The sequence below is a fragment of the Coregonus lavaretus genome (assembly GCF_964263955.1).
Source record: "Coregonus lavaretus genome assembly, chromosome: 5".
NCBI lineage: Eukaryota > Metazoa > Chordata > Actinopteri > Salmoniformes > Salmonidae > Coregonus > Coregonus lavaretus.
The window spans coordinates 50,467,724-50,492,846 of record NC_139992.1 but is presented as its reverse complement, the minus strand read 5'-3'; the positions used below and the strand labels follow the sequence as shown (position 1 = coordinate 50,492,846).

Here is a 25,123-nt window from a genome sequence, read left to right as displayed (position 1 = left end):
GAGAGAAGGAGGAGAGGAAGAGGGGGAGGACCAGAGATAGAGGGAGAGAAGGAGGAGAGGAAGAGGGGGAGGACCAGAGATAGAGGGAGAGAAGGAGGAGAGGAAGAGGGGGAGGACCAGAGATAGAGAGAGAGAAGGAGGAGAGGAAGAGGAGGAGGACCAGAGATAGAGGGAGAGAAGGAGGAGAGGAAGAGGAGGACCAGAGATAGAGGGAGAGAAGGAGGAGAGGAAGAGGAGGAGGACCAGAGATAGAGGGAGAGAAGGAGGAGAGGAAGAGGAGGAGAGAGGTTGTAACATCAAGGCAGGGATGCACTCTTGACGGTGTAACTATAGGGTCATCCACTAAAGTGATGTAAACATGCCCAGAGCTAGCCAAAGGGGATTGGATAGCTATTGTTCTAGCACAGGGGTTCTTAGGCTGCCTCCCAAATGGCTTCCTATTCCTTGTATAGTGCCCTACTTTTGACCAGGGCTCATAAGGCTGTAGGGAATAGGGTGTGATTTGGGATGCAACCGTAATCAATTCCTGGGGGGCCGCTATGTCTGTAGCTGGTTTTCACCCTTTATGTTAAGAGTCTGATTGGCTTGGAAGGTTTTCCAGGTCTAAAACAATTACCTGACTTTATCAATTTAGTGCAAGGGAGGAACAAAAACCTGCTGACACCATGGCCATCAAGGACTCGAGTGTGTTTGACTATAGCAAAACTAACCAACCATCTACACTCTACAGAGGACAGTACTTTAACCTAGACTACATTTTAGTCATTTAGCAGACGCTCTTATCTAGAGCGTTTACAGTTAGTGCATTCATCTTAAGATAGCTAGGTGGGACAGTCATAGGAAGTACATTTTAGCAGTCAGAGCTAGTAAGGGAAAAAAAAAACTAGATCATCAAGAGATGCTTTCACATTGTTGTGCTACATTCATGCAAGACTGCCTGCTGGCGCCAGAAAGGTGAGAGAACGTTGAGACTCAAGGGATCACTTCCTATAAACAACTAGCATGGAAACAACTAGCCTGAATCTCGTGGCAGTTACAGGAAGTGATTGCTAGTGTAGTCTCTAGACTTCCAAACCTCTCTGGCACTAGCACATACTAGCTTGGCCGGGTGACAGTAGCTAATGGGGCCTCCCTCTGGAGTTCTGTCTAAAGATGTACCTTGACAACCTACATCGTCCAGTGCGACAGCGTATGAATTTGAAAGACAACAGAAATGCAAGGTCAAGAAGCAAAACTTTGAAAAACACAAGATACAAGCGTAACTAATGGGTGCTATGTGCTCATCCTGTCCCAGAGAGCCAGGGTGGTTAGCGCACTGGACTTAAAGGTGCTGATTAGGGCTCTGGGGTTAAGTACAGATCTAGGATCAGCTTCCAATGCCCCAAACCCAACCTTAACTATTAGTGGGGAAAATGCTGAACTGACCCAAGATCACCGTCTAGGGGCAACTTCACCTTATTCACTGATTAAGGCCTTGACACAATCATCTGGTCTGTCCGTGCAGACAAACAGCTGGGTTCCTCAGACTCCAAGAAATCACTACCTTGGATGCGCAATTACTTCAAGACACAGAGGCCAGAGAAGGTCTAAATAGAGTGTTAGCCTTTGTCTGTCTGTCTCTCGTCAACAAGAAAGCAGCAATTAGGCATGAAGGTGCTCTTTTTAGGGTCTGGGATTATTGGCCGGAAAGACAGGTGGCGGAAGGCTCTTTAGACTTAACCATTAGTGGAGGAAATGTAAAACTGACCCAAGATCAGCATCTAGGGGCAACTTAACCCTACACATTGTTCTTGACAATCAAGCGGCACATCTCAGACTATTGCTATATCAAAATAATGTAATATCCTATCAATGACCAAATGTAATGTAATGTGGTTCCAGCAATGTTTAACACTTCTCCAGGCATTGTGAGATCTGATCATCTCTGCGGTGCGACTGCAAATAAGATGACCTGGAACTTGGCCATTATGACCCAAATGGTGTAGGTGGCCGGTGTATTAACCCTGAAGCGCCCTTGTTGGGTCTGGAGAACAGTTTGGTCTTGTGTGATATCAGAGGGTTTTGATACAGTCTGGAGACTGGGAGGGATGTGCTAGGCTAGGGAACTCTCCGGTGGACAATGAAGACTGCGTGTCTGGTTTTACCTATGCAGTAGAAGGTAAGTCATTCTGAGACAGACTTAGGCCTTGACAGTGGACGTGCTACGGTTCATCCTACAGACTGTGCGGACAATCATGTGACGTGTGTGTGTGTTCCTATTGAGTGTGTATGTGTGTGTGAGGGGGTTTGCATACATGCTTGCGCGAATAAGTGTGTGCGTGAGTGAGTGTGTGTCCGAGTCGGAGTGCGCGCGAGCCTGCATGCTTGTGTATGTCCACTCAGTCTCCTCCCTAGTCTCTACCTTGTCCATCTTCAGCTTCTTCAGGTAGCCAGGGCTGTCGTAACCCTTGGCCTGCCGGGCCTCCTGCAAATGGTTGACCATCCAGACGTTTTTCCTCTGCTTGGCCAGGTCCAGCGGCGTCTCACCCTGGAGGACAACAGAGGGATACATCCAGAGGACAGTTTACCCACCTAATCACCACGGTAACAACCAGCTAATCACCACGGTAACAATTTAACACATAGAGAGCCTGATTCACAGACAGCTAGGTAGTACCGGATCATAGGACTTCTGGACTTCTGAGGACACAGGAACAACCACAGATTGAAATAGCTCTGTTATTGGATCTCCATTATATCTATATAACCACTAAACAGTAGGATAGGAGAAAGATTAGAGGATGGACACTAAACACTGATGGTGATCCGGGTATCCTAATTGGCCACATTGGATATTGATGCTCCACCTTTGAAGTTATGGCAGGACAGCTATGAAAGGTAACAAGATACAGGACAGCTATGAAAGGTAACAAGATACAGGACAGCTATAAAAGGTAACAAGATACAGGACAGCTATAAAAGGTAACAAGATACAGGACAGCTATAAAAGGTAACAAGATACAGGACAGCTATAAAAGGTAACAAGATACAGGACAGCTATAAAAGGTAACAAGATACAGGACAGCTATAAAAGGTAACAAGATACAGGACAGCTATAAAAGGTAACAGGATAGCTATAAAAGATAAGATACAGGACAGCTATAAAAGGTAACAAGATACAGGACAGCTATAAAAGGTAACAAGATACAGGACAGCTATAAAAGGTAACAAGATACAGGACAGCTATAAAAGGTAACAAGATACAGGACAGCTATAAAAGGTAACAAGATACAGGACAGCTATAAAAGGTAACAAGATACAGGACAGCTATAAAAGGTAACAAGATACAGGACAGCTATAAAAGGTAACAAGATACAGGACAGCTATAAAAGGTAACAGGATACAGGATAGCTATAAAAGATAACAGGATACAGGATAGCTATAAAAGATAAGATACAGGACAGCTATAAAAGGTAACAAGATACAGGACAGCTATAAAAGGTAACAAGATACAGGACAGCTATAAAAGGTAACAAGATACAGGACAGCTATAAAAGGTAACAAGATACAGGACAGCTATAAAAGGTAACAAGATACAGGACAGCTATAAAAGGTAACAAGATACAGGACAGCTATAAAAGGTAACAAGATACAGGACAGCTATAAAAGGTAACAAGATACAGGACAGCTATAAAAGGTAACAGGATACAGGATAGCTATAAAAGATAAGATACAGGACAGCTATAAAAGGTAACAAGATACAGGACAGCTATAAAAGGTAACAAGATACAGGACAGCTATAAAAGATAAGATACAGGACAGCTATAAAAGGTAACAAGATACAGGACAGCTATAAAAGGTAACAAGATACAGGACAGCTATAAAAGGTAACAAGATACAGGACAGCTGTAAAAGGTAACAAGATACAGGACAGCTATAAAAGGTAACAAGATACAGGACAGCTATAAAAGGTAACAAGATACAGGACAGCTATAAAAGGTAACAGGATACAGGACAGCTATAAAAGGTAACAAGATACAGGACAGCTATAAAAGGTAACAAGATACAGGACAGCTATAAAAGGTAACAAGATACAGGACAGCTATAAAAGGTAACAAGATACAGGACAGCTATAAAAGGTAACAAGATACAGGACAGCTATAAAAGGTAACAAGATACAGGACAGCTATAAAAGGTAACAAGATACAGGACAGCTATAAAAGGTAACAAGATACAGGACAGCTATAAAAGGTAACAAGATACAGGACAGCTATAAAAGGTAACAAGATACAGGACAGCTATAAAAGGTAACAAGATACAGGACAGCTATAAAAGGTAACAAGATACAGGACAGCTATAAAAGGTAACAAGATACAGGACAGCTATAAAAGGTAACAGGATACAGGATAGCTATAAAATATAAGATACAGGACAGCTATAAAAGGTAACAAGATACAGGACAGCTATAAAAGGTAACAAGATACAGGACAGCTATAAAAGGTAACAAGATACAGGACAGCTATAAAAGATAAGATACAGGACAGCTATAAAAGGTAACAAGATACAGGACAGCTATAAAAGGTAACAAGATACAGGACAGCTATAAAAGGTAACAAGATACAGGACAGCTGTAAAAGGTAACAAGATACAGGACAGCTATAAAAGGTAACAAGATACAGGACAGCTATAAAAGGTAACAAGATACAGGACAGCTATAAAAGGTAACAGGATACAGGACAGCTATAAAAGGTAACAAGATACAGGACAGCTATAAAAGGTAACAAGATACAGGATAGCTATAAAAGGTAACAAGATACAGGACAGCTATAAAAGGTAACAAGATACAGGACAGCTATAAAAGGTAACAAGATACAGGACAGCTATAAAAGGTAACAAGATACAGGATAGCTATAAAAGGTAACAAGATACAGGACAGCTATAAAAGGTAACAAGATACAGGACAGCTATAAAAGGTAACAAGATACAGGACAGCTGTAAAAGGTAACAAGATACAGGACAGCTATAAAAGGTAACAAGATACAGGACAGCTATAAAAGGTAACAAGATACAGGACAGCTATAAAAGGTAACAGGATACAGGACAGCTATAAAAGGTAACAAGATACAGGACAGCTATAAAAGGTAACAAGATACAGGACAGCTATAAAAGGTAACAAGATACAGGACAGCTATAAAAGGTAACAAGATACAGGACAGCTATAAAAGGTAACAAGATACAGGACAGCTATAAAAGGTAACAAGATACAGGATAGCTATAAAAGGTAACAAGATACAGGACAGCTATAAAAGGTAACAAGATACAGGACAGCTATAAAAGATAAGATACAGGACAGCTATAAAAGGTAACAAGATACAGGACAGCTATAAAAGATAAGATACAGGATAGCTATAAAAGGTAACAAGATACAGGACAGCTATAAAAGGTAACAAGATACAGGACAGCTATAAAAGATAAGATACAGGACAGCTATAAAAGGTAACAAGATACAGGACAGCTATAAAAGGTAACAAGATACAGGACAGCTATAAAAGATAAGATACAGGACAGCTATAAAAGGTAACAGGATACAGGACAGCTATAAAAGGTAACAGGATACAGGACAGCTATAAAAGGTAACAAGATACAGGACAGCTATAAAAGGTAACAAGATACAGGACAGCTATAAAAGGTAACAAGATACAGGACAGCTATAAAAGGTAACAGGATACAGGACAGCTATAAAAGGTAACAGGATACAGGACAGCTATAAAAGGTAACAAGATACAGGACAGCTATAAAAGGTAACAAGATACAGGATAGCTATAAAAGGTAACAAGATACAGGACAGCTATAAAAGGTAACAAGATACAGGACAGCTATAAAAGATAAGATACAGGACAGCTATAAAAGGTAACAAGATACAGGACAGCTATAAAAGGTAACAAGATACAGGACAGCTATAAAAGGTAACAAGATACAGGACAGCTATAAAAGGTAACAAGATACAGGACAGCTATAAAAGGTAACAAGATACAGGACAGCTATAAAAACGTAACAAGATACAGGACAGCTATAAAAGATAAGATACAGGATAGCTATAAAAGATAAGATACAGGATAGCTATAAAAGGTAACAAGATACAGGACAGCTATAAAAAGGTAACAAGATACAGGACAGCTATAAAAACGTAACAAGATACAGGACAGCTATAAAAAGGTAACAAGATACAGGACAGCTATAAAAGGTAACCAGATACAGGATAGTTATAAAAGGTAACAGGATAGCTATAAAAGGTAACAAGATACAGGACAGCTATAAAAGGTAACCAGATACAGGATAGCTATGAAAGGTAACAAGATACAGGATAGCTATGAAAGGTAACAAGATACAAGCATGTTCTACAGGTCAAAGGTTAGTGGGAGACATTTGGGCCTTATGTAACATAGCCTGGCTCTGGGGTGAAGTTTCCCCCTAGGTACAGATCTAGGATCAGCTTCTCCTCCCTCAATCCTAACCATTAGGGGGGAGATACAAAGCTGACCCCAGATAAGCTGCACAGCCCCCTCACCTTGATGTTCTGTGCGTCCACGTTGGAGTTGGAGTCCAGCAGCAGGGTGATGACGGTGGTGTTGCCGGCCAACACGGCCCAGTGCAGAGCCGTGTTCTTGTGGTACTTGTCACCCAGGTTGACCGACACGTTGAAGGTCAGCAGTAGCCGGGTGGGGTCCACGCTGTTGGGACGGGACAAAGGTCAAAGGTCATGTTCAAAGCCTTTATTGTCCATTTATCAGACTCAAAGGGTCGTAGTTTAATGTGCTCTAATTAATGACACAGTTGAAGTCCAGTGTATTAGCCCACTGCACATTGTTCTTTGTGCTTTTAGTATCAGTCTTATCTGTCTTTTGATCCATTTATAAATGTTGTGTATCTATACTGAACAAAAATATAAAAACGCAACATGCAACAATTTCAAAAGATTTTACTGAGTTACAGTTCATATTGAAATAAATTAATTAGGCCATAATCTATGGATTTCACATGAATGGGCAGGGGTGCAGCCATGAGTGGGCCTGGGAGGGCATAGGCCCACCCACTGGGGAGCCAGGCACAGCCAATCAGAATTATTTTTTAAATTACAGACAGAAATACTCCTCAGCACCCCCCCACCACCCCTCAGCCGATCCCACAGGTGAAGGATATGGGTGAACGCGTGGCACGGCATCCATGCGAACGGCAGCATGGCGCGCACACACACACACACACCTGTGTGTCCTGTAAGCTGCCCACATCAAGGGAGTCATGCCGTTCTGATCCATCATGTCCACATCCTATAGGAGGAGAGGGAGAAAGAGCACATGGTCACAAACACCCAATAAACAGAGAGAAGACCGACACTGTGTTTTTTTGAAGATGTTTGAGCTACTGAACAGATCCAGGAAAAACCTAGCAGCGCTCCCAATGTGAATGCAGCTGTGGAAAACGAATGAAACAACACCCCCTGGTGGCTGACAACAACAACTTCTGTGATTTGAATAAATGAGAAAAGCTTTGAAAGTTTGAACGTACACTATTTCAGTTCTGCTGAGATCAGAATAAATATAACACAAGGGTGATGTCACAGTAAATCCAATGGATGCAAGTTGCATAACCTCATGGCCAATCCCAAATCAACCCCTAGCCCCTACACACTTATGGAGATCTGAGAGGATTTGATAGGTTGAAGAAATATGGTAATATCTCCACAATGCCCTCTAATCGGCTAAGAAGAATTTTCACAATATTGCTTACACCTATCAAAGCCTCTCAGATCCCCACAAGTACACAGGGTTAGGGGTTGGTCCACTCTGCGTACCTGCCCCTTGGCGATGAGGTAAGCCACGATGGAGGTGTGTCCGAACTGGGCGGCCAGGTGGACACAGCTGCAGCCCTCTCCGTCGATGAGCGAGGGGTCTGACCCATACTTCAGCAGCTGCACCACCATGGAGAGGTGGCCCTGTCTGTGGACACACACACAATATGATTATGTTGATGAGCACCAGAACTAACTGGTATTGCGAGACATTAGCATTTATACATGCTTCTGGGTTTTGTTTTGTTTAAAAGCGCAATCTGTAACTTTCATTTGCTGCACAGTAGAAACTTGCCAAACCCCCTTATTAACATACCATTATTAACAGCAGAAATGGAAATGACAGATTGCACCAATATCCAAATGTAAAGTCTTCTGGGGGTTTTGTAGATAGGAAACGGTTTGAATCCCCGAGCTGACTAGGTGAAAAACCTGTCAATGTGCCCTTGAGCAAGGCACTTAACCCTAACTACTCCTGTAAATCGCTCTGGATAAGAGCGTCTGCTAAATGACTAAAATGTAATGCAAATGAAACGTAGATACTACATAAAATAAATAAAATACATCCAATTGAGAGATGGTTTAATAAGAAGATTGATGCACTAGCTACTTATCCAAACACAATCCTCAACAACATTGCAATTCAGTCCTTATATCCACAATGCTACAGATAAATCGCATATAGAAAGTGTTACTGATCCGACAGATGGGCTACACTCCTATCTAGTGTGAAAGGTCACTAGCGGGGAGGGGAGGGTTGCTGACAAAGCCGTGAGCCCTGGCTAAGTATGGGGTCCCCTGCTGATCATATGAATAATGCAGTAGAGCTCTCTGACAGGGTGAGGAGGAGAGGTAGTACTGGGTATTCATACAACCCTGAAGGTATCGTGTGACTCGTGGGAACAGGACTTTAGCAGAAACATGCCCCATGACACCCACACAGTGGAAAGAAGAGAGTCTACAGGAAACAATATCTCTACTTCGTACAGTATATAACCTTTCCCTTTTATCTCTAGGTGGTCATGTCTACACATCAACATAACCAACAGGACCTAACGTTTTGGGACTGCTGGTCAAGCTTGGTCCTGGAAAGCTGACTGAACCAGAGTCTGTTAATGCCTCATTTACTGTAGTCACTCTTACCTTGTGGCCCAATGCAGTGGTGTGGAGTTGAGGTCACCTCCCAACTGGTCCACCATCGCCCCCTTCGATATGTAGTACCTACAGACAGAGGCACAGTCAGAAATACATTTAGCCCACATACACGCACACACACACACACACACACACAACTACAGGCGGTGAAAAGACTAGATTGTTGATGCAGTGTGATAAAACAGATGGACAAATTCAGCTTTATTCCTATTGCATCAGGATCTCCAGGAATATAACGTATTAAGAGGGTGTCTGCCCTTTCAATGGAATTGATTGCTCAGACCTTAGCAGACATCCAGGAACTTGTTCTCTCCCTTCCTGCTCTGCTGTATTAGAATGGTTTGGGATTCTATTCTTCTACAGAGGGACCATGGTTCTGGCAATGTTTCAGTCCTGTAATGTACAGTGTGTGTGTTGCAGGACGTCACTCTGCGCGCAGGACGTCACTCTGCACCACAATGGTATGGTAAAGACAGCACAGTAGCATGAGTGCATTCACTCACACCTGGGTCCACTTCACTAGGGACCAAGCAGAAGCAAACAAACAGGGAGGGAGGGACTAACTGAACATGTCCTATAAGAAACTAGTTTTCTGTTGCAAAATGTTTTCACTAATGTATAGGACCATGCAGGCCTATGTCCTGTGTGAGTATGTGAGTATACGACTCGACCACACCTACAGTGTCACTGCGCAAAATGGTACGCAGCATCATCTGGATATGTGTGCAACAAAGGTTCAACATTCACCTTCTGCTACCATTTCTGTCAAGCCGTCTACACATACAATATGACGCATCCCTTGATAAATCCAATGTATGCACCACACAGAATGCACTGCAACTGCCTCTGCAATGCTGCAAGGCAAACTCAGCATTCCATTGAAAATGAATGTACTTCTGGGTGTACCAAAACGCAATGCCACTGTCAGTGTGATCGAGGCGTTAGGGCTATAGGACTGTATGTCCTGTGAGTTTAGGGTTCTAGGACTATGTCCTGTGTGATGAGTATGTGAGTTTAGGGACATAGGACAGTATGCTTGCATGAGATCCAATCTGACTGGGAGAAACATCCCATAGGTGGGTGTTGGGAATAGCGTTTCACGTGTACATGTAGGTTTACTGCAACTCATAAATCACATGTAAGACAGTTGAATAGTGAGATGAGATCCAGGGCATTGGGTTCTTTTGTGTGTGTGTGTCTGTGTGTCACTCACTTGACCAAGTCTATTCTATTGTTGATGGAGGCCCAGTGCAGGAGTGTGACGTTCTCTTTGTCCGGCTGCTGAACGTCATAGCCCGCCTCCACCAGCTCTCTGCAGCGCTCAAAGATCCCATACCTGGAGAATGCAGGTAGACAAGGTTAGAATAGGCTCAACACACACACACACACACGGTTCACACACACACGTTGCCTTTAACAGTATCCCTTGCCATCATAGCTTTTTCTGTCCTTCAGTTAACACGGCACATAAATTAACCCTCAAATCATGAGGATGAAGTGTCTTTATATAGGTTTTCTTCAATAAAAGAAACACAAAGCCTTCTTTGTTTGTCGGTCAGACTATTCTACTCCAGTGGGAGACCTAGACCCATGTCTGCACTTTGCACCATACTCACATTTATGACAACATATTTATACAGTGCCTTAGGAAAGTATTCATACCCCTAGACTTATTCCACATTTTGTTGTGTTAGAGAATGAATTCAAAATCGATTAAATATATTTCTCACCCATCTACACACAATAACCCATAATAACAACATGTTTTTATAAATGTATGCAAATTTAATGGAAATGAAATACAGAAATATCTCATTTACATAAGTATTCACACCCGAGTCAATACATGTTAGAATCACATTTGGCAGCAATTACAGCGTTGAGTCTTTCTGGGTAAGTTTCTAAGAGCTTTCAACACCTAGATTTTGCAACATTTGCCCATTATTCTTTTCAAAATTCTTCAAGCTCTGACAAATAGGTTGTTGATCATTGTTAGAAGACCAGATTTTCAAGTAGATTTAAGTCAAAACTGTAACACTGCCACTCAGGAACATCCACAGTCTTCTTGGTAAGCAACTCCGGTGTAGATTTGGCCTTGTGTTTTAGGTTATTGTCCTGCTGAAAGGTGAATTCATCTCTCAGTGTCTGGTGGAAAGCAGACAACCAGGTTTTCCACTAGGATTTTGCCTGTGCTTAGCTCCATTCCGTTTATTTTTTATCCTGAAAAACTCCCAGTCCTTTAACAATTACAAGCATACAGTGCCTTGCAAAATAATTGATCCCCCTTGGCGTTTTTCCTATTTTGTTGCATTACAACCTGTAATTTAAATGTATTTTATGTAATGGACATACACAAAATAGTCCAAACTTGCTACAAAATAAATAAACGTAAAAGTGGTGCGTGCATATGTATTCACCCCCTTTGCTATGAAGCCCCTAAATAAGATCTGGTGCAACCAATTACCTTCAGAAGTCACATAATTAGTTAAATGAAGTCCACCTGTGTGCAATTTAACTGTCATATGATCTGTCACATGATCTCAGTATATATACACACACCTGTTCTGAAAGGCCCCAGAGTCTGCAACACCACTAAGCAAAGGGCACTACCAAGCAAGCGGCACCATGAAGACCAAGGAGCTCTCCAAACAGGTCAGGGACAAAGTTGGGGAGAAGTACAGATCAGGGTTGGGTTATAAAAAAATAAAAAAATCAGCAACTTTGAAACATCCCACGGATCAGCATTAAATCCATTATTAAAAAATGGCAAGAATATGGCACCACAACAAACCTGCCAAGAGAGGGCCGCCCACCAAAACTCACGGACCAGGCAAGGAGGGCATTAATCAGAGAGGCAACAAAGAGACCAAAGATAACCCTGAAGGAGCTGCAAAGCTCCACAGCGGAGATTGGAGTATCTTTCCATAGGACCACTTTAAGCCATACACTCCACAGAGCTGGGCTTTACAGAAGATTGACCAGAAAAAAGCCATTGCTTAAAGAAAAAAATAAGCAAACACGTTTGGTGTTCGCCAAAAGCCATGTGGGAGACTCCCCAAACATATGGAAGAAGGTACTCTGGTCAGATGAGACTAAAATTGAGCTTTTTGGCCATCAAGGAAAACGCTATGTCTGGCGCAAACCCAACACCTCCCATCACCCCGAGAACACAATTTTTCCATTGGCAGGGACTGGGAAACTGGTCAGAATTGAAGGAATGATGGATGGCGCTAAATACAGGGAAATTCTTAAGAGAAACCTGTTTCAGTCTTCCAGAGATTTGAGACTGGGACAGAGGTTCACCTTCCAGCAGGACAATGACCCTAAGCATACTGCTAAAGTAACACTAGTGGTTTAAGGGGAAACATTTAAATGTCTTGGAATGGCCTAGTCAAAGCCCAGACCTCAATCCAATTGAGAATCTGTGGTATGACTTAAAGATTGCTGTACACCAGCAGAACCCATCCAACTTGAAGGAGCTGGAGCAGTTTTGCCTTGAAGAATGGGCAAAAATCCCAGTGGCTAGATGTGCCAAGCTTAGAGAGACATACCCCAAGAGACTTGCAGCAAAAGGTAGCTCTACAAAGTATTGACTTTTGGGGGGTGAATAGTTATGCACGCTCAAGTTCTGTTTTTTTGTCTTATTTCTTTGTTTCACAAGAAAAAATATTTTGCATCTTCAACGTGTAGGCATGTTGTGTAAATCAAATGATACAAACCCCCCAAAAATCAATTTTAATTCCAGGTTGTAAGGCAACAAAATAGGAAAAATGCCAAGGGGGGTGAATACTTTCGCAAGCCACTGTACCCATAACATGATGCAGCCACCACTATGCTTGAAAATATGGAGAGTGGTACTCAGTAACGTGTTGTATTGGATTTGCCCCAAACATAACACTTTATATTTCAGGACAAAAAGTGAATTGCTTTGCAATTTTCTTTTGCAGTATTACTTTAGTGCCTTGTTGCAAACAGGATGCATGTTTTGGAATATTTGTATTCTGTACAGGCTTCCTTATTTTCACTCTGTCAATTAGGTTAGTATTGTGGAGTAACTACAACGTTGTTGATTCTTCCTCAGTTCTCTTATCACAGCCATTAAACTCTGTAACTGTTTTAAAGTCACCATTGGCCTCATGGTGAAATCCCTGAGCGGTTTTCTTCCTCTCTGGGAACTGAGTTAGGAAGGACGCCTGTATCTTTGTAGTGACTGCGTGTATTGATACACCATCCAAAGTGTAATTAATAACTTCACCATGCTCAAAGGGATATTCAATGTCTGCTTTTTTATTTTTTACCCATCTACGTATACGTGCCCTTCTTTGCGAGGCAATGGAAAACCTCCCTGGTCTTTGTGGTTGAATCTGTTTTTGATATTCACTGCTCGACTGAGGGACCTTATAGATAATTGTATGTGTGGGGTACAGTGAGGAGGTAGTCATTCAAAAATCTGGTTAAACACTATTATTGCACACAGAGCCCATGCAACTTATGTGACTTGTTGAGCACATTTTTACCCCTGAACTTATTTAGGCTTGCCATAACAAATTGACTCAAGACATTTCAGATTTTCCTTTTTTATTCATTTGTAAAACGTCTGATAACAAAATTCCACTTTGACATGATGGGGTATTGGTGTTTACAATAATATGACCTGGAGCAGGGATCGATAGCCACTAGTCTACAGCAGTAATATGACCTGGAGCAGGGATCGATAGCCACTAGTCTACAGCAGTAATATGACCTGGAGCAGGGATCGATAGCCACTAGTCTACAGCAGTAATATGACCTGGAGCAGGGATCGATAGCCACTAGTCTACAGCAGTAATATGACCTGGAGCAGGGATCGATAGCCACTAGTCTACAGCAGTAATATGACCTGGAGCAGGGATCGATAGCCACTAGTCTACAGCAGTGATATGACCTGGAGCAGGGATCGATAGCCACTAGTCTACAGCAGTAATATGACCTGGAGCAGGGATCGATAGCCACTAGTCTACAGCAGTGATATGACCTGGAGCAGGGATTGATAGCCACTAGTCTACAGCAGTAATATGACCTGGAGCAGGGATCGATAGCCACTAGTCTACAGCAGTAATATGACCTGGAGCAGGGATCGATAGCCACTAGTCTACAGCAGTAATATGACCTGGAGCAGGGATCGATAGCCACTAGTCTACAGCAGTGATATGACCTGGAGCAGGGATCGATAGCCACTAGTCTACAGCAGTGATATGACCTGGAGCAGGGATCGATAGCCACTAGTCTACAGCAGTAATATGACCTGGAGCAGGGATCGATAGCCACTAGTCTACAGCAGTGATATGACCTGGAGCAGGGATCGATAGCCACTAGTCTACAGCAGTAATATGACCTGGAGCAGGGATCGATAGCCACTAGTCTACAGCAGTGATATGACCTGGAGCAGGGATCGATAGCCACTAGTCTACAGCAGTGATATGACCTGGAGCAGGGATCGATAGCCACTAGTCTACAGCAGTAATATGACCTGGAGCAGGGATTGATAGCCACTAGTCTACAGCAGTGATAGGACATGACAACAAGGCTGATAAGGTGACAGCTTGAGGTTGTTTTCCACACTGGATGTCAATGTTAGAGGTGCTTAAAGGTTTCTCTAACAGCCGATCTGGGGTCACATTTCTCAGCCATACAAACTAACTGTAATCTGTGTACAGATCCGGAAATACTTTCAAATAGTTAAATGTATTTAGCTTGGGGTTTACACTTTGGGGACTATTCCTTTGGTTCCATTGTAAGAGGGCAAACTAAATTGAGCGCATGTCAAATACTTGACCTACTGGGAGACTAATATGTATTTGACCTAGCCAGGTCTGCTCTCTACTGTAAACTCATTCCCGGCTGTAAACCCTCTTCAGGAGGAAAGTTAACATAGATTTAGGAACACTGGGGGAATCACATAATAGCTGTACAGTCTCTCACATTTAACTGGGAGAGCCTTGAGCTGAAATGCCAGCATCTCTTAGCCACGTCTGGGGAGCCGCTTGGATGCTGCAGCACTTTCTCAAGCAGTTAGGCCTACGTGCTGGAGAATAACGTAAATAATGTTTGCCCTGTTATACAAGTAAGATAAAAACACTTCCTGTTGGGGTATAGTTAAAACCAGTTGTAGAATGAGGAAAAGGTCTCTCCAGCCCACATTACTTGCATACCTTTAACCACACTGGCCAAGCTTTACGCGCAAACACACACCCAGCGGTGCGTGGGTACTCACTGCGTGGCTTTGACGATGTCCCAGGTACTGTAGTCATCCACGTGGCTCTTGCGCCCCACATTCTCACTGTAGCCATGGTTATAGTGACTCTGGGGCTTGAGTTCCTGTTGGGAAAGAGGGGTGGCAAGGGTGAGATAGGAGAGAGAGAGAAAAAAGCCATGAGTTTCATCAATCCATGCCTTGCCTGGACCCAGTGGGCCTACACAGACGTCACAGCGTCATCTCACGAGAACAAGCGCACGAGAGATTGAGCGATAGAGAGTTGGAGGAGGCTGTGTCGTGTTCTGAGGATGATGGGCACCAGAGAGCCGCGGACGCCCATATAGGGCCTTCACATTCAATTAGCCTCCACTGCAATGCCATGGCAACGTCCTTTAACCTCCCCCTCCCGCTGGGAGGGCTGCTCTACTGCAGCCTTGCTCTGACTGGTAAATACACATCACATCCCAGTCCTCATTCGGTCTCTATAACCTTCACTGAACAACACTATTAGTCCAGGAGAATGCACATTTTGGGTCATTAGCATTTTCATAAAAGCATGAAACTTGGTTCACGTGTACAGCTTAGACTGTAAACAACCATAATAGGTCTAGATTCCTACTAAATCTATTTTCCTATGAAAGGCCCTGCGGCAGACTAGCGTCCTGTCCAGGGGGTGTGCTTGTACATCAAGCTGCCCCACGCTACAGAATCAGGAGATGGGCTCCTGTCCTATTGGCATTATGGATTGGACAAGGCTTACTAGTACAAGGCTTACTTCCTACAAAATGTGAGGTATAATTTTACAGCCCGACAGCAATTCCATATCTAAAAGCCATAGGACCTACACATTTTTTAAAAATTTTAGTCATTTAGCAGACGCTCTTATCCAGCGCGACTTACAGTTAAGTGAGTGCATACATTATTATAATCTATTTTATTTTTTATTAATTTTTCATACTGGCCCCCCGTGGGAAACGAACCCACAACCCTGGCGTTGCAAACGCCATGCTCTACCAACTGAGCTACATCCCTACAACTGAGCTACATCAGCAACACTGATCCGGAATTAAAACGAATGTACAAAATACTTGGTAAATGATTAATCATATAGACCTACAGTAGGCGACAAGGATGAAGATCTGATGGGAAAGGTACTTGGTAGACAGTTAATGGGGGGTAAGGACTATAATGAGATCATTAAATATGTATAGTAATCTATAATCTAGTAATCTACAGGCTAGCCTGAAGGGAGGAGAGGGGGTAGAGATGACTGGAGGATGGAGAGGGGTGAATGGAGGAGAGGGGGTAGAGATGACTGGAGGATGGAGAGGGGTGAAGGGAGGAGAGGGGGTAGAGATGACTGGAGGATGGAGAGGGGTGAAGGGAGGAGAGGGGGTAGAGATGACTGGAGGATGGAGAGGGGTGAAGGGAGGAGAGGGGGTAGAGATGACTGGAGGATGGAGAGGGGTGAATGGAGGAGAGGGGGTAGAGATGGCTGGAGGATGGAGAGGGGTGAAGGGAGGAGAGGGGGTAGAGATGACTGGAGGATGGAGAGGGGTGAAGGGAGGAGGCAGGTCAGGCAGATGTCCAGATGCTACCCTGGGCCCTCTGATGGTGTAGAGGAGAACTTTACCCTCTGGTAGTCTTTCAAAAGGCCCTGAAATCACATCCATGCTCCCTGACATATAATAATATAATATGCCATTTATCTGACCAAAGCGACTTACAGTAGTGCGTGCATAGCCTTCATTTTCTTATGGGTGGCCCCAGTGGGTATCGAACCCATGACACTGGCGTTGTAAGATCCACACACTACCAATTGAGCTACACATGACCATAAGGTAACAAACTTGTCAATTGAAAACAATGGAAGCCAAACTCTGGCCTGAGGGAGAACAGAGCTAGGTATGGGAAACACTAGCCTATAGTAAGAGTATTCATCAGAATAGCTACAGCCGCAAAGAGTGGAATTCTGGTGAGTCTGCCAGCATCCTGCTAAGGAGAGGTTTTTTTAAACCACAAATTTGCTTTCTGCGAGGAACGGATTGGGTCCATTTCATGCACTGTTATGTCGTTGAGAGCGGTAAGTAACCTGATCTGAACAAATGCTGAGAAATAGGTCCAAGCAACTTCCTCCAGGAACAGAGATGGGATATTTTGCTGGTGAGGCCATAACGGCCTGTCGCTCCAATCAAATCAAATGTTATTTGTCACATGCGCCGAATACAACAGGTGGAGACCTTACCGTGAAATGCTTACTTACAAGCCCTTAACCAACATTGCAGTTCAAGAAATAGAGTTAAGAAAATATGTACTAAATAAACTAAAGTAAAAAATTAAATAACAATTAACACAATAAAATAACAACAAGGCTATATACAGGGGGTACCGGTACAGGTTAGTCGAGGATCAATCTAGCAGTAACTACATTATCTGACAAGGTGGAGGATGGTTTGGCAATACAACAAACCCCTAAAGACAGAGCAAACAAAGCTAGGGCTATTTTAGATCAGTAGCCAATGATATGATCAGATCAGCATGTCAGTCTCCAGCCATGGGTGTTCGCTAAGGGACAAGGGGGCTTGACTAAGGGCCTCAATGGGCCCATCTAAGTGCCTCAAAGACAGCCAGATGTGAGTTGTGAGAGGCACTAAGGGTGCCTGAAGCCACCCATGCACAATCAGCCCTGCAGCATGTCACTGGAGTTACACTGGAGTAGTGTGAAGAGCTGACCCAGCTCTCCTTACATGGCAGTGAGAGAAACAAGATGGACAGTCAGTACGCCAGGGGTGTATTCACTAGCATCCAAATGGAAGCAAACAGGATGACACGCGGACAGACCTACCTGAATTTGTCCAATGGAAAAATCTTGTTTTCACTGCAAAACTATTTATCGCAAAACGTATTTCTACGGTGTGCACTAACGAGGTAAACACTGACTAAAGAGAAGTCACTGAATGCCAACAATATGTTCAGATCGCTAGTACAGTATTAACATAAACACAGGTCATGGCATTGCTCTGCCATGTATTTTTTTGTTAAGAGGAAAGTAACATATGGCTCCTACATTTTGGCTTCATATGGCTCCGATTTTTGCCCTAACACTACACAGCTGATTTCAATTATCAAAGCTTGATGGTTAGTTGATCATTTGAATCAGCTGTGTAATGCTAGGGCAAAAAACCTGGGGTCCTGAGGACCGAGTTTGGGAAACCCTGCATTAGTGTGACATAATCAACATGCAGTTCATACCCTGAATAAAACAACCTTACCCAGTGTGTCATTGTTAGATTAATTTGGATTTTAAGAATAATGACTAAAGGATTTCACCCCAAACACAGTATAAATGTTAGAATTATCATGTAGTGTCAACCCACTAACAGAGGGGGCGGTACTAACCATTCAAGGGGGAAGGCGGGAAACTGTTTAGAAAAGTCACCTAAAGGTGGGAGGAGTCAAGTCCAGGAGGTATAAAATCGTCTGTTTGTGTCATTGGCAGGAGAGCTCTCTCCATGAATAAAAATACAGATAAGACTTGTGAGTTGTGGACCTTGAATCATTGATGATTAAAACCAGAGCCTTACAACCTCTGGTAATGATTCAAGCTTAGGTTGAATTAGAGATAGAAATTCACATGACAGTCATCAATTTCAGCATTCAAGGCCCCTCAGTTCATCTATATTCATATATGTGGTGAGGGAGAGAGCGTTCACAGGTCTTTAGCAGTGAGAGGAATAGGCCACACTGTCTTGAGCACCTGTTCCTTGAACCCCAGCGATAACCTTTGACCTCCAGGTTAAACAGGTTCACATTACTGCACGCAGTAGTAAAACCAACGGAACACGAAACAAGCATTTCTTATTGGACAAGTTCAGGTAGTCCCTCCCAGTTTTGGTCTATTTGCTTCCGGTTGCTTCCTAGTGAATACACCACTGGGTTAATGCCTACCTTCATCACCATCAAACTGATGGTCATTGTAACTACAGGCCACAGTGGAACAGAAAATTGCAGCGTGTACGATTTTAGCCCTATAATTGGATGTCTGCTAGTTGTTAATCCACTCGACGAGGCAATGAGCAGCAGAAGTGGCGAGAACATTATATCTATGAGTTTTTATACCATCCAGTTGACTCACGATTTGAATATTGTCTGTTTAAGAAGCAGTGATCTAGGGAGGTTCTCAGTCAATAGGGACATATGGCACGCTCACCCCAGGGGACGGTGTCATGCGCTCGGATCTAAAAATACTGAATATCAAAAAGAGGCTACAAAAAAATCAAACCTGAATGTAGCCTATGGAGTTGGGTATTAGCTGCAGTATCCCCATAATGGGCTAATGTGCTCTTCTCTTCCGTTTAGTGGCAGATTTTTTTTATAGACATAAACAAGCATCATCTAGAACATTCAGAGTACAGGTCTGTGACGATGTTCCTGTATTCCTATCTTTACAAGTTAGGTCAAATCATTTAGTCAACTAGGGGATTTTCCAGCATCTGTAGCCTATATTTTGTAAATACAATCTCTGGATCCAGTCTTCATCACCAACACTTTAAATACATTCCACCATTTGTTGCACCTGACCCACTGACTAAAGTTTGTTCAGGGCAGAGGGCACGTGTCCTTGACCATCGTAGAGTACACGTGACGCGCTCATAATCTATTGAAGCTGCTCCTATGTCCATTCAGTAGCTAGGGGTTGCCACTAGCTTGTGCAATGACTGTTGGCTCTTCTTCAAACCAAATGAGGTCCGGAAGCACGGAGAGGATAAGGCTTAACTAACCACAGTGGACGGGCCCAATCTAAACAATCTCAAAAGAAGGCCATTTATTTTGTAGGACTACTTCAATAGTCAAGCCACACAGTTTGATTTAATGGGAGGACAATGGCTGAGTGAGAGAGGATGCTACCTGGACTGGAGAACTTCCATGTTAAAGAAGCAACGATAAGGATCCCAAAGAGAAACAGACTCAGTTTTCTACATTATCTGTGCCGTCTATTGCCTCCATTGACATTATGAATACAGCAACGGAGCAAGATTCTGTAGTTGTTCTATGCAAAAACAATCATTTGCATTTTCAAACTGGGTCAGGAGCCTAGGAGTTAGGCTATGGCTGCATCCCAAAAGACACCCTATTCCCTATATAGCCTAGTCACTACCTTTGACCAGGGTCCATAAGGCTCTGGTCAAAAGTAGTGCATTATGTAGGTAATAGGGAACCATTTGGGACGTAGCCTATACCTGTGGCTGACAGTCAGACAAACACAATTAACAATAGGAAAGATTGCAACAGAGGTTGAAATTCATGAAATGACATGTTCAATGAGATTCAGAGGGGAAAACACAGGCCTAGACAGAGAGAATAAGTGAACTTGAGTATCAAACAGTCGTATCCAAGGGTAGCTTATTGATGTGCATCTCTCTGGGACTCCCTAGAGTACACCAGATGTTCACCACAAAACTGAGCAGGTGGATGATGGTGGTGTCATGTGGCACTTTAATTTCACGTATCTCTCTATTAGAGATCAACCAGAGAACAGTAAAGGCTTCTCATTCAAATACAAATCAGGGAGACGGGCCATAAATGCATAGCCTATATCAGAGACGCACAACATTTAGGCCTAGGCTATGCTGCATTAGTGGAGATGGCTTTTCCACAAAGCCCTGTGACTCGAAAGCCACATGACAGCTTTGGAGGAATCTGAAAAAGCCTTTTGTCAACCTGCTGAGGGCACTAAGGTCCAAGGCTTTTTAACAGCAACAACAAGGTTGAGGCAATAAGCATAGGCCAACACTATTATTGACAATCTGGGAAAGTGTAACCTCTATCCAGGGATTAACCGATGTGATTGCAGGTGGCTGTGTTGTTAACGCCTTCATCACACTGACAGCGTCATTGCTGCATCATGGTACGCTGCATCATCTGGATACGTGTGGAACAAAACATCAACATTCACCTTCTGCTACCATTTCTGTCAAGGCGTCTACGCATACAGTTTGACGGATACGTTCGATAAATCCAGCGTATGCACCACACAGAACGCACTACAACTGCCTCTGCAACGCAATGCTGCAAGGCAAATGCAGCGTTCCATTGGAAATTAATGTACTTCTGGTGTGCCAAAATGCAACGACGCTGTCGGTGTGATAGAGGCGTAATGCTTCCTCTACTTTGATAATAGAACGCTAGATAATCCTGAGTTTAGGTGGTCTATCACTACAGCAACACCCAACCCTCCGCAGGTTAAACGTGCCTTGTGGTTTCAGGTCTCACCCTCTCCTAAAGGACATGCAGTTGTTTTGTTCCGCTGGAAAGTTGTCCGTAACAGAGGTTGAGCGTCCGATGGGATTTTAATGCAAGGTGACATTGTTTTCGGTTACCCTCCTTCACCCTCAGGCCCAACTGCCCTGTGCTGGACCAAAGGCAAAATCGAATATATGCAAAGTCACACTATGCATAGAAATCAGTAATTGTGACATCATGTCAAAAGAGCCTGCATAACCAGTAAATGGAGAGGACTGAGGCTTGACATATCAAAAACGCAAAAGCAATGTGCATTAACCACAAGAGTAACAAAAAGAGAAAGCAGAAAAACTGAAAGCATCTAGCGAACATAGCCCCATTTGGCAGCAACTTGGTGTGAGTCTAATACCAGGAAAATGTGCTTTTCTTTGAGAGCGAATGTTCAGTCAGTGTGTTTGAGTGTGTGGCTGTGCCAAGTGATTTACGAAAGGAAAGACGGCACTATTTAATGCCCATTGGTTGTCTTTCAAATATTGGCTTTTTCAAATAAATGGCTGTTTCTGTGGCTTGCTGCCAGCTCCGTTCTGAAAACGTAGCACTTTTTGCACCAAGACTAGAGGGGGGAAATTAGCTTCCTACACCAGGTGGTGTAACAAGTTGGCCAACACAAGTGAGTTAGTAAACCATGAATAATTTACAATGACAGGTTCCCTGTACTGGCCCATTCTTACGAAAACAGATCTAATGTTTGTTAATCAAGTGTCAAGTGGCCTGTAACAAGTTATATTTTGAATGCCATGTTGTCCGTATCCTTGCACTCCAAATAGTTAAATGCATTTACACAAATATCAACAAGGCAGCTAATTTTGAGGACTGAGCCAAAAGGTCATTTGCCAGGCCATATTTAATAGGCTATATAGACTAAAATGCCAAATATGACGTGCTCAACTCTTACTAAGTTCTGTGAATAAGTCTTGGGTGCTGTATAAATTAGCCCATAAGTAATCGGACGGCCAGCACTTAAATAAAGGGTAGCTTGCTAGCTCGCTGTATTTATCTCAGCAGTCACATTGGATGCATTTCGGCCATTAAGCCGATCTACACACAGATAAGGCCTAAAGATAGTCAGATCTGAAATTATTTGGAATACAGCTAGAACATAAATATAACTATTGTTTCACAATTAATCACATTCACAACATGATATTCAAGTGTTAATTCCTGTGCTATGGGTTAAACATATATAGTGCTGACTAGCTACTAGCTACCTAGCTGGTAACATCTTTAGCTAGCTAGTTTATTGGCCCTAACTAGCTAACCTAGCTAGCTAGCTAACCCATTAATATGTTGATCTGGCTACATGTAAACATGCTGAATGTTGGCTAAGAACAGAGAAGTTTAATGCAATTGCCGTTCCATGACAAATAGTGTCACTGACATGGCTAGCCACGCTAACTACGTAGCTAGCTAGGCCCGCACCCATCTCTGTTTGCATGCTAACGTTGCCATCACCTACCAAGCAACATGACATTTCAGCACAAGTCATTTTTCGGGCTGCATCAAAGCCCTGCTTGTGTGACGACAATAAAAAAGCATATAGCTACCTACAATCTCTTTGTCGGTAATTCAGTTATTTGCAAGATAGCTTATCTGTTGGGCACAATAAACAATGCAAGAATGTCGTTTCAATTACTAGGTACAGAAACCCCTTTAGCAAAATTAGCTAGCTAGCTAACATGCTATTACGCAGCAGAGGAAAACCTGACATGCATTTGGTGGTGGTGGTGGCTGCCCTCCCAATGAGGGGGACGTCGTGGTTCTCCCAAAACACGGTGAATTTATACTGTTTAGTCGATTCCGACTTGTACAAGATCCACCCTCGTTATAACCCTGTGCAAAGATGCAGGGCCGAGCAGCTTACCTCTGGATGAAGAATAGGGACACAGCCAGCTTCTTTCTCATATTCATCCATAACGTCAGCCATCTTGGTGGTCAATCTCGCCAAGCATTATGGGACACAATGCTCTGTAGAAACAAACAGGAGGATGGAATGAGGATGGATGTTCGGTCAAAGCGATGCTCGAGGCTCACGAACCATCCTGCGATTTTGTGGCGGTACATTGATGTTGCATTACGTCATTGTGTCACATCATCGTTTTGGGATAATTCTGTATCGGGTCATCCATATCAGTATCAATAGGTTATGTCGTGAAAGGAGATCTGTACCCACATGCAATGTAAAGCCATTTGAGGTGTAATTGTTATAGCCTACTGTTATCATAACAAATGCCTGACACGAAACAACGTTCTGATTCAGATATGCGCGTGCATTGATGACCTTGAAAGCTAATATTTCCACCTTGCAGCTGTATGAATCTGCACGAGAAATTGCGTCAAATGTTTTTTTAAAATATGCATATTTTCTAAAGAAATATTGATGTATTTTACCATCATCTTGAGTAGTACTAACATCATCACTAACACCGTAATGGCTATACATATTTTAAAATAGGTTTGGAAAAGCAGTTAATGCACTGTACCGTTAGTTAAGCTACTTCAAAGATGTAAAACTTTTTTGGATAAATAAAATGTTTCCCTTCCAAAATTAACCCTACGTAAATGTATGCAATGGTTTGTTTGCTTCCATAAAGCTACTGTGCAATATATACCTCAGTGGTGCAATGTGCATGAATTATTTTTATTTTTCGAAGGGACCGTGCTACATTAGTCAGAGACCAGTCTCTTTAACTATTCCACTCCTTGCCACTCCTTGACTGCCTTTTCGGCTATCTCAAGGTTCAATATGCAACCGTGCTGTTGCTGATTGATAGTTGGAAACAACATTGACATTTTCCATGACAACTGACAACGTTATGGAACATAGGGTGTGCGCCAAATTTGGCGCAATATAGAATTCGAATTTTAAGAACAATAAACAATACCGTTACGACCTGCTGCGGTAATTCCCTTGTGAGAAGGCAGTGTCAATGCAAGATCGTGTTGTTCAAAGTGGCTAGAGCGGACTCTGTAATGAGAGAGAAATAATGATACGGAAAATATTAGCCTACAAGATTAAATCGAGCTAGGTTTGCTTCAGTTGCATACCATTAATTAGAGGAATGAAACGCAAAACTGGCACCTGTCGTCATTCCTCGCACATATGCTGATCATCATGACCTGCTTACATTTTTACAATTTGCTATGCTCATTTCAGTTATATTATTTGTCCCGCCTCTCTTATTAAGAGATGTAGTCCAGACAGGCTACTACTTAAGGAAACTTTCTGAATGGGCATAGAGAGAATTAGCAAACTCTCTCTCTCTCTCTCTCTCTCTCTCTCTCTCTCACACACACACACTAAAATGACCCATCAATCAAAACCACCAGCGCACCTCAGACACACAACTCACATTTATCCTTTCCTAAAAACGTATTCAAATCTAGTCTCATCTTCAAATCTTGGCTGTAGTCCATAAAAAAATAGGGCTAGGCAACATTATAGCATAATGTTAAAATAATGTTTTTCAGATTAATTGACAAGGAACGTTTAACCCTCCCGTTGTCCTAGGGTCAAAATGACCCGCCACTGTGTTGAACCAACTTTATTTTTTATTTTTATTTTTTGGATCATTTGTGAGAAGGAGGCAGTGATACTTTCTTTA

The 25,123-nt window shown here is 42.8% G+C and overlaps 1 protein-coding gene across 1 annotated transcript in view; it reads right to left on the bottom strand.

Moving 5' to 3' along the window:
- Positions 1-23,462, bottom strand: part of LOC311129053 (palmitoyltransferase ZDHHC17) — a 37,753-nt gene extending 14,291 nt beyond the window's left edge. The window contains exons 1-8 of the mRNA XM_084161313.1: positions 23,383-23,462; positions 15,237-15,340; positions 10,197-10,319; positions 8,972-9,049; positions 7,832-7,976; positions 7,243-7,307; positions 6,548-6,710; positions 2,402-2,527 (exon numbers count right to left, since the gene is read on the bottom strand). Coding sequence (XP_084017439.1) covers positions 2,402-2,527; positions 6,548-6,710; positions 7,243-7,307; positions 7,832-7,976; positions 8,972-9,049; positions 10,197-10,319; positions 15,237-15,340; positions 23,383-23,445 — 867 coding nt within the window. The 5' untranslated portion in view covers positions 23,446-23,462. The remainder of the gene's footprint in view (positions 1-2,401; positions 2,528-6,547; positions 6,711-7,242; positions 7,308-7,831; positions 7,977-8,971; positions 9,050-10,196; positions 10,320-15,236; positions 15,341-23,382) is intronic.
- Between the last annotated feature and the right edge of the window lie 1,661 nt (positions 23,463-25,123).